This window comes from Tigriopus californicus, chromosome 9, assembly GCF_007210705.1.
Source record: "Tigriopus californicus strain San Diego chromosome 9, Tcal_SD_v2.1, whole genome shotgun sequence".
Taxonomy (NCBI): domain Eukaryota; kingdom Metazoa; phylum Arthropoda; class Copepoda; order Harpacticoida; family Harpacticidae; genus Tigriopus; species Tigriopus californicus.
The window spans coordinates 224016-235055 of NC_081448.1; the positions used below are offsets into that span (position 1 = coordinate 224016).

At 45.4% G+C, this 11040-nt stretch overlaps 1 protein-coding gene and 1 long non-coding RNA gene across 2 annotated transcripts; both read left to right on the top strand.

Annotated features, from left to right (window-relative positions):
* Positions 1–2331: 2331 nt before the first annotated feature.
* LOC131886707 (uncharacterized) lies at positions 2332–3854 on the top strand. The gene is made up of 2 exons (XR_009373944.1): positions 2332–2985; positions 3054–3854. It is a non-coding gene; the product is annotated as an uncharacterized LOC131886707 (long non-coding RNA).
* A 3130-nt stretch (positions 3855–6984) lies between these two features.
* Positions 6985–10952, top strand: LOC131887232 (uncharacterized; the record flags this gene model as incomplete). The annotated part of the gene is given in 1 exon segment (XM_059235787.1): positions 6985–10952. A coding segment is annotated over 1 exon segment (3896 nt), but the record flags the coding sequence as incomplete, so codon positions are not given.
* Positions 10953–11040: the final 88 nt, after the last annotated feature.

Consider the following 11040-nt stretch of genomic DNA (forward strand, 5'->3'; position numbering starts at 1 on the left):
CTGTGCGTTCCGCTTGGTAGTTAGGCCAGTCTGAATCAATCCTAACCCCAAGACTCAATGTATTTGGATGGTACCACCACCTCCGTGCCCACAACCACCATGAGTCTTTCCCGAGATTCACTTTTGATCCGACAGACACAAGAAGCTGGGTCTTGCTAGCATTAACAACCAAGGCTTTCCTGGTCGTATAGTCCATAAAGAGCCTAGCCTTGCTGTTAAGCTCAGCTTCGACTTCGTCGGGTTCACCAACTGCCCACTATGGTGACATCATTCGCGAACTGACAATGTTTGGCGTGGCTCATGTCAAGATGATTGGGAAGATCAGCCATCAACACCAGGAACAAGAGGGGTCCCAAAATTGAACCTGCCGAACTCCATACCTCACTGGTATGGAGGGGGACGGGCCCCTCGCCACACAACGGATGGCGACCACCTTCCATATAGGATCTGAACCACAACGCTGGTTTTCCGCACACTCCAAGCCTGCTCAGACCCCCAAGTAGATGATCGGTGTCCACCGTGTCAAAGGCACTGCTGAGGTCAAAGGCCAAAACCCCCACAGCATTTCCCGTCTGCGAGGCTTTTATCCACGAGGCATGGCGGCACCTATGGCACCAGTGGTGGAACGCCCTTTCCTAAAGCCGAATTGGCTGTTTGGATGCCCTCTACTAGCTGCAAGTGGCGTTCCAAGTCTGCCTTCACTATCTTTCCAGCACCTCGAGAGGGTTGGCAGAATGCTCACTGGCGGTAACTGGCGGGTCGTTGCGAGATTTCCCCTTGCCTTTATGGATGGGGGTGACCATGCTAATTTTGAACCCATCGGGAACCTGGAATTCGACAGTGATTTGTTTCACTAGGTGGAGGACTGGTCCGCCAATATCTCAACACCTAGTTTCGGACCAATTGTGGGGATACCGTCAGCGCCCCTTGCAGGTGTGTCACGTAGTCCTTTTATGATGTTTGCAACCCGGGTAGCATTTGTAAAGAGAAACGAAATCTGAGTGGTATTTCCTTCTCAGATAGTTGATCAGATGCTGTGCCTGAGTGACACAATGGTGGACCGGAGGTCTTCTATCCTTTCCACATAGAAATTATTGATAGCCACCGCCGCTTCCCCATCAGTGGAAGTGAGGAACCATTGATGCTCAGGGCGGAGGCAGCATTGGGGAGGGTTTACCAAGTGCCTCTCGTGCTAAGTCCCAAAGGACCCTGGAGGAACCCATGGCCTTTTCAAGCTTGGAGAGTTGGACCGCAGCTTTTCCCGTCAGACAAGCTTGCTATTTTGTTCCTTAATGTTTTGTATGAGGTCGTGGTAGTTGCAGAGTCCCTCCTTTTCATGAGGGTAAGCGTTTCATTGGAGAGGTTACAAACTTGCCCCCTTCTTACTTTGCAGGCTTTCATGGGTGCCACCAGATCCATGGCATGCGTGATTCCACTCACCAAGAAGTGATGGATGCTCTCCACGTCATCCAACTTGTAAATTTCGTGCCAGTCCCACCATTTAATGCATCCTCTAAAGCACACTTAGAGATGTGCTTAAAGTTCCTGCTAAGAACTGTGTGAGTGAGTCTGACGACTTTCTAGTCGAACTTTCGTGATCAAGGGCCTATGATCTGTTGTGGAGTCAGGAGAACAGTCACAGTGACACTGGCACCAAAAACATATGTGTGTGTCAATGGTTAATGTTCGGCGAAAGCCTTGGAAGGTACCATGAGACACCCAAGTAGGACCAGTGGGATATACTCGAGGCCTGCCTCTGTGAGATCCGACAATAATTTGGTTAGAAGTGAATGCCGATGGTAGCCTTTATCATCCACCCGGAGACATCCAAGTTCAAATCCCCTGTAAGGACAACCACACTTGCTTCAGCAGTGGCTGCTGCAGACCGGTCGAGCAAAGCTTCCAGTTGTAGCCTCTCCACCGCAAGCCAAGGAAATATTTGGTGTCCACGCAAAGGCATGAAAAAAAGGAAAATTTGATTGGAATCTTCAAAACAAAATGATCCCTTCGAGCCTTTTTTAATTGCAAAAGAAAAGTGCGTGTTCAAAGATATTGGCGTATCCTTATCAAAATTTGGGGTCAAAAAGATCAACACTTTCAACACCTTGGATTTGTTGGCCTTTTCATGCACTTTTGCTTGAAAAGAAACCTGTTTACGATTGACTTCACTTAGGATTCGTATTTCCAGACTTCGTGCACAGAAATTGACAACCATTGAGTAAATAGGTAGTCGTCACGTTTGGGTATCCAAAAATTATATGCCTTTGATAATGGTGCTCAATTAAGGACAAATTGTGGGTCAAGTGTCATTCAAACATGTGTTCTTGTCTTTGATGACAACCAATTCATGCACATAAAAGGCATGTACTTGGCCGTAGAAATATATCTTAATGGCAAACAAATCATTGAGAGCCTTGTGCTGTGTACATAAGAAACAAAGAGCATGGAATTGAAATATCAGCAAATTATTGAAATACTTAATTGATTGAGGATCTGTCAAAAAGGGCAAAGTTAGTCATTCAAAGCCTTTTCGAGTGACTCACGGAATGATTATGTCCCAGCCACGTCGTGGTTTCATAGCATTGAAGAAGAAAGCCATCAATAATTGTTTCTTATACGTAGTATTTTCGCAGCCCTTTTTGGGGTGGTCTAATTATTTGTCTGGTGATCTACATTCATCCATTGTCATTGAATGTAAAGCCGGTCTCAGCATCACAAATACTACCGAAATAAGGTACAACAAATCTGTGATTGCATAACATCATCAGGAGTGTTTGATTTGGACCGTCGTTTCAACGACCAATGATAACCAACGGGACACTGACGTTTTAAAAGCGTGCGAAACAACTTTCTTTCCTCGCAAAAGCTTTCGATCACATGATGCTCAAGAATGAGCTCTGTTGCAGTTCTATAAATGAGAAGGCATTGAAGAGAATGGCATCAGTTTCAAGAAACATTCTCACCTCAACCATGAAAGCCTTTGCAGTAAGTTCAAAGAAAATATATGCTCTCTAGTATTGGAAATAGCTGATCTTTTGATTCATGTTTTCAAGGCTACCGCCCTCTTGGCCGCCGTGGCCAAGCTCAGAAGCCTTATTACTACAAATGGAGCCCTGAAACGCCGTGGCTCCTACTTTCAAGTTCCCTGAAAACATCCCAGTGCCCTTCCCCGAAACCAATGAACCGGCGGGTAATGCGGGTTACCAGTACCAATACACCCCTGAGCAGCCCAACTCCCGCCCTTTCAAGGCCCCCGAGGACTACACCCCCGTGGATTTCAAGTATCAATATGTCAGCCAGCCTGGAGACAGTTTCAAATACAATTACAAGCCCGCTCCGGGGGAGTTTGACTTCACCTATGTCCCTGGACCCAACATGATGAACTTGAGCCCCGAGAAAATGAGGCCAAATCGGCCGGTGTAGCTACCAGTGTGAGGGATGTGGCTGCTCTGTTGTCCACCGTGAATTCAGACGACATCAAAGCCATCACGGGGGAATTAGGCTTTGGCCAAGACTTTGACTTGAGCGTCGTGTCGGCAGGCATCAACAATTGGGGACATCATTGAGAATGGTGGCAAAACTGGCGCCAAAATTGCCAGTAACATTGGACCTCAACCTCAAGTGCCCGTGCTTCCTGTGGCTCCCATTCAACCCGTGGATCCCCTCCCTGAGCCCATTCCGGAGGCTGTTCCCGTGGGCACTTACAATGCTGCCTATCAATCAGGATATTCTGTACCCTTGCAGGGAGCTTATTACCCCGGCTACCCTCTGGCGGCTGCTCAGGCTCCCCTTGTCTACTATGGATACTAGAAATTACGTTCAAACCAAATAAACCAATCCAAAGAACCAAGCAACCAATGTGCAACAACACCCGGGTTTGTTTCAAGCAAACTTGGATTCATTTAAACAAAAGGCTCGACGCAATTTACAAATGGACATGTCGATCTGGGCCCCTAAGTTACGAATCACCACACCCAAACTTTTGTGTGCACCAATGTGAATTGAAACAATGATTCAATTGTTTCAATCACATTTTTAGAGTACTGCAATTGACCACATTTGAATTCAGAGCAATAGTAATTGCATTGTGTTTGTGTGAGCCCCCAAAGATACGCCTTGTTGTCACTTTTCATTTAAATTGAATCATTGATAGCCAAAGCTCGGAAAAATAATTGATGAAAGAGGCAAAATAAATGGTTTTAAAAAAATTCATGGCTTTTCCTGTAAAATGATTGAAATTGTTTGCGTCAATCTTTTTTTCTTAGATTCTGATGCTGTGTTAGGCGTCGGCCACTTTTGGCACATTTCTTGATCATTTAGTTTCATCTCTATAGACACGGCCTAAAAGTATCAAATTGACATTGAAGGTGTTTTCAGAAGTCAAGAAGTGCTTGTGGTTTTGCACTCGTCCTGCTCATTGCTCTTGGCAGCTTGTGAAAGAACTGAATGTTGCATTGAGAATCATTTTTCAATGAACACATCTTTTGATGTGCTTATACCTAACTTTGGAGACAAATGCAGTTGAATGGGTGTCATGACGCCAGACCATGATAACATGCAATTTATATCACCATATGCAAGCTTATGAGCTGTCTCAACAAATGCAAGTAAAACAGGATTCTTAGGCTTCATAGAGTAACTTGTCTTGAAGCCCCAACGCTGAAATATTCTTGCCTGCAAACCTCATTGGATTTGAAACTTCCACCCTGAAATATTGATGTTTTATTTTTATTTCATTTCATTTACTGACTGTAAAGGAGCAAAATATTTGGTGTCCACGCAAAGGCATGAAAAAAAGGAAAATTTGATTGGAATCTTCAAAACAAATGATCCCTACGAGCCTTTTTTAATTGCAAAAGAAAAGTGCGTGTTCAAAGATATTGGCGTATCCTTATCAAAATTTGGGGTCAAAAAGATCAACACTTTCAACACCTTGGATTTGTTGGCCTTTTCATGCACTTTTGCTTGAAAAGAAACCTGTTTACGATTGACTTCACTTAGGATTCGTATTTCCAGACTTCGTGCACAGAAATTGACAACCATTGAGTAAATAGGTAGTCGTCACGTTTGGGTATCCAAAAATTATATGCTTTGATAATTGGTGCTCAATTAAGGACAATTGTGGGTCAAGTGTCATTCAAACATGTGTTCTTGTCTTTGATGACAACCAATTCATGCACATAAAAGGCATCTTGTTCTGACGATTCGTGTCTAAATTTTCTTTATCTCTTCATGCTTTTTAAACCTGTGAATGCTTGTCTGAGGAAAAACTCGTATCCGGGAAAAAAGTGGTTTGACGAGTTGAGCTGACCGGTTGAAGAAATAATAGTACGAATAAGTTGATCGACGCCATTGCATGTTTCCCAGAAATATATGAGTTTTAACCTATATGGTCCATCTTGATGTGTCAAGTCGCAAGACAAAAAACCAGTAGTCGACAAGGAGAAATCCTTGCCCCATTCGTTGGTCCTTCGAGCCGGATTGTTGGCCTTCAAGTCTGTCAAACTCCCAACCGTGACATAGTGTGTGGAAAGCATCTTGGCCATAACTGTCTACTAACATCCGAGAAATCAGTAATCAATGGCTATGGCGTCTTCACCGGACCATACCCCTTTTGATCTGAAAGGGTGTAAACTCGATATTGCTGGGAAGAAACGATCGATAACAATACAAATCTCTAATTTGGAAAGAAATCTCGATGCCGTCTCGCCCACATCTCGTACAGGTCTAAGGATGCTCGGAGATCGTCTAAGCAAGACCTTGGACGAAATAACGACCTTGATTCAGAGCTGTTTGGATCATGAAATCGACGAGAAGGAACGGGATAACATGGAACAGAAATTGGAAGATGAGACGAATCGGGTCTTGAGAACCGTTGGAATAGTCCATGAACATGTGGAAGCTAGGATTGCCGAACCGAGTACGGTTTTTGGAAGCCAAGAACAGAGTCTACAACGTTATCGAGACGAAGAACACACTCGTCTCATGGAAGCTAAGGCTAAGGCCTCACGAGCGGTTGAAGCCGCAACTAAAGAACTAGAGAGTGCAAAAACTGAAGAGCACAACACACTGCTCCAGATGGAACGCATGGAATTGGGGGATCGAGCCCAAGACTTCATGGACGAAGGCACCGCAGGCCTAGGCCCTGAGGCAGAGAGTGGTCTGATCAACCGAATGGCTCATACGTCGGGTGCTGCCTTGCCCCCTCTGAATCTGGCTCCTCAAACGAGTCCATTCACCGTTCGTGTTGCAAACAATAATGATCATGCACCGTCTCAGTCTGGGATTCGTGGTCAACCCGATCATGATGACTGGATGGCGAATCCTACTTTGGGATGCGGTCAATTCAGCGGTGGAAGAAGTTCAATTGATATCAAGATGCCTCAGTTCAATGGAGACGTTCTTCATTTCACCGAGTGGAGCAACATGTTCCAATCATTGATTCACAATACTTCGAAGAGTGTACCTGAAAAGATGGGTTTGTTGAAAGCGTCGTTGTCTGAGAGACCCAGGTCATTTATCACTGGATATGATAATTCCGATCGCGACTATATTAAGGCTCTTCAAACCCTTCGCCAGGTTTATGGGGATCAAGATATGGTTGTGGATGCCCATCAGCGAGCTTTAGAAAGGTTGGGTAACGTTAAGGCGGATGACCCGGATAGCTTGGCCGATTTTGCTGCCAAAGTTCAAGGTCACCTTTTCACTGTGAAGAAGAATCGCCCAGTGGGAGACGGATCGTTGGCTTATATCGTTAGAGTCTTGGAGGGCAAACTCGACAAAGCCAATTTCAATTCATGGTATGACTTCTCAAGATCATTACCTAGCCAAGGAAAAGAGGAAGAATTCTGCTCATGGCTCCTTAGAAGTGTTCATCGAGACAACCGACATAGAGTGGCGTTGCGAAATTCTGATTCAAACGTCCGACGAACTTTGAAAAGTACGTCCAATAATCTCGTCAGTGAACCCATTCAAACTAAACGTTGTTTTCTATGCTCTCATGATCATGTCATTTCTGATTGTTCAAAGTTCAAAAATCTTTCCATCTATGAACGTATGAATTTTGTGCGAGATAAGTTTTTATGTTTCCGATGTCTAGGAAAAGGGCATTCACGCACGGAATGTCGCTCAAGAATCCGTTGTGGAGAAACTCATTGTCCATACACTCATCACCCCCTACTCCATGGACAGAATCTTAAAACTCAAGATATGCGTGATCCCTCGAAGTCGACGACGATCGTCACAAATACCAGAGCTCAAAAGACCCATGTGTCACCAAGCTATGTGCTAGGTATTATACCAGTGAAGTGTCGTGGTCCCAACGGAGTTTCGATAACACACGCTCTTGTTGATGAAGGATCAGATACTTCTTTTGCAAGTGAGTCGCTATTAAAACGGGTTGGATTGATGGACTTGCCGCTAGAAAAGCTCCAGATACACGGAGCAACCGGTTCCGTTCAAATCAGATCGTGTGAGACCCAAGTCACATTGGGTGGAGTTGATTCGGATCCAGAATATCCACTGATGGTCAAATCCTTACCCGAGGTTAGCAAGAACCTACGAGGGCTTTCATGGAAATCAATCCAAAACCGATGGGAGCATTTAAAAGATTTACCCCTCCCTCAAGACGGAGGGAAGGTAGAGCTCTTATTGGCTCTGGATTCAAAATCGTTGATCATGCCTCAAGAATGGCGTTGTGGAACACAAGGCGAGCCGTATGCCTTCCGCACACCTTTGGGCTGGGTGGCTCGTGGCTGCATCCAAGAAGATCAAGGTGTTAACCCTTATGTACATTTTGTCCAAGCCGAGGAGGGCAACCTTGATCAAAGGCTTTCTGAGTTCTTTGCAACAGAAACGTTTGGCTCGGAGCTCAAAAAGTCTGGAGGGAAAATCCTCAATCTACAGGATCAATACGCACTTAAACTAATCAAAGAAACGACCAAGAAACTTCCAGATGAAGCTGGATATGAAGTGGCTCTCCCGTGGGTACCAGGGATTCCTAAACCCAAAAACAATCGAAGTTTGGCTTTGAAACGATTTGAGGGTCTAGAACGTCGATTTCAACGGGATTCAAACTTTAAGAAGGCGTATGCCAAAGCCATGGGAACCTATCTGTCCCAAGGATACGCCAAATTGATCGAGCAGCCCAATGAGTTGGATCATTCAAGTCAAGCTTTCCTTCCACATCACGGCGTGTGGAAGAAGTGCGGGGTGAAAATCCGAATAGTCTTCGATTCCGCCGCCAAATATGAAGGAAGAAGTCTCAATGATTGTTTATTGACCGGTCCGTCATTGCAAAATGACATTTTCGACATTATGATCCGGTTCAGGGAGGGTGATGTGGCTGTAGCCGGGGACATCGAAGCCATGTTCAGTCGAGTGCGTCTTTTGGAAGGGGATGCCCGATACCATCGCTTCCTTTGGAGAGAAAATGAATCCGACCCAATCCGTACGTACCAGATGACAGGTGTCGTGTTCGGCGATTCACCATCCCCTTGTCTTGCTATTCATACGGTTTTACAAACCGCTGAGGATGCTAATTGCTCCGAATCTACCAAACATCGTATTCAATCTCAATTCTACGTTGATGACTATCTTGATAGTTTCTCATCGGAAAGTCTTGCCATCGAAGAATCCCTTAACGTGCGCTCAGTTCTGGCTCAGGGGAACTTTAACCTGGTTGGCTGGGTGTCGAATAAACCTAGAGTGATGCAGGAACTGGGGGGAGGGGTTGCAGATAATATCCCTCTCTTGGAGACGAGTGCTGAGAACAAAGTGTTGGGAATGCGGTGGAACATCAAGGAAGACGTCCTGGTTTTCGATGTCATGAAAACAGAAATAGACATTTACACCAGACGAACCATCTTGAGCCGTCTGGCCGGATTGTATGATCCAATGGGGCTTATGGCTACGATCATCGTTGCCGGAAAGATTAAGATGAAGGAGTTGATCATACGAGGCCAAGGCTGGGACGATGAAATAGCCCAGGATCAAACTGTTTGGTGGAAGAGATGGATGGGAAATCTGAAACACCTATCTGAAGTCAGATTTCAAAGGTCCTACTCTCTAACTCCGGATTGTGATGCTGAGTATGAGGTTCACACCTTTTGTGATGCCTCAGAAGACGCGTTTGCAGCCACAATCTATTTGAGAACCGTGAGGAAAAATGATGTCGAGATCACTTTGATTTGTTCAAAAACCAGGGTTTCTCCAAAGAAGCCTATGACCATCCCAAGATTGGAATTACAAGCTGCTGTATTAGGAGCTCGACTCGCGCAACACGTTGTCCAAGCCCTTTGCGTGGAAGTTTCCAGCCAAGTCTACTGGACTGATAGCAGAATCGTTCGGGCCTGGATTGCTAACTCTGCACATCATTTCAAACCCTTTGTCGCTCACCGGGTTGGTGAGATCCAAACCATAACGTCAGTTGAGGATTGGCGACATGTGCCTGGCAAAGAGAATCCTGCCGATTTAGCGTCTAGGGGGGTAATTTCGGCCCGCGAGATTCCTCGAGTTTGGTTCTCTGGCCCAGAGTTCCTGCTTCACCCTGAAGAGCATTGGCCTCAAGATGTACAATCGGAAGAATCCGAAGAATATGAATCAAACGAAACAAAATTAGAGACACGGTCAAGGTTCCATGGTCCTCAAATACACGTCTGCACTGTGGGGAAAGATTTTGAAACCTTTGAGAGTGCAGTCGAATCAAAGATGGAAGCAAACAATCAAATATTTTCAATGGCCGAGGAAGAGCTGATCCGACAATCTCAACTTGAAGCATTTAATGCTGATATCGAAGCATTGAAGAGCGGGAAATCAATATCAAAATCATCAAGATTGCTTCAACTTTCGCCGTTCTTGGATAAGGCGGGAATAATTCGAGCAAAGGGCCGTATTGGTTGCGCCGAAGTGGACTACAACCAAAAGCATCCGATAGTGATGTGCCCCAAGGTTCCACTCACCACCCTCATTGTCAAGCAATATCATATGAATAATCACCATCCTGGCACCAACCACCTTCTTGGACTTCTTCGGCAAAAGTATTGGATCCTCAGGGGAAGGGAGCTCGTCAAGAAGATACGCCTTGGTTGCCGAAGATGTCAGATCCAAGTGACACGCCCTCTGATCCAAGAAATGGCCGATCTTCCGCCTGAAAGAATGGCTATCGCCAAACCACCGTTCTATCACACATCTATCGACCTTTTTGGTCCTCTAGAAATCGTGGTGCTTCGTAATGGGATTGAAAAGCGATGGGGAGTCATCTTTACATGCATGACTACACGAGCCATTCACTTAGAGGTAGTACCTTCATTGTCAACTCAGGATTTCTTGAACACCTTCAGAAATTTCCTTAACACCCGAGGTCAACCTTCCACTGTCTATTCCGACAATGGTACCAATTTTGTCGGTGCCAAGAATCTACTACAGGAGTTGGAATGGAAAGCACCAAGAGAATTTCGATCAGTGGAATGGAAGTTCCAGGTACCTGGTGCGCCCCATTGGGGCGGTGTTCATGAAGCCCTCGTCCGATCCGCTAAGACTGCCATGAATAACGTCCTTGACCAAGAGCAGACTTCTCGTCGCCATCTGCGAGAATCAGAACTTCGAACTGTTTTTTGCGAAGTCATGGGTCTTCTTAACTCTCGTCCATTGTGCTATGTGGGTTCCGATCCCAATGATGCTCAAGTGTTAACTCCCAATCATTTTCTTTTACTTCGAGGGACAAAAGAAGTTCCCAACGGAATTTATTCGGTTCTTGATACTCGTCGACACTTCCAATATGTACAAGCTGTAGTGGAGAAGATCTGGACACGTTGGACTCTTGAGTATCTGCCAACTCTGCTTTCTCGAAAAAAATGGACCACCAGGATGGAAAATGTGCAAGTGGGTAAAGAGGTCTTACTCGTGGGGAGTCCAGAACCCCATTCGAAGTGGAAACTGGGTCGAGTAATCGAGATCCATCCAGGGAAAGATGGTCTAGTCCGGGCAGTAACTGTTCAGTCCGGCAAAGAATGTCTGACTCGTCCCATTACAAAGATCTGT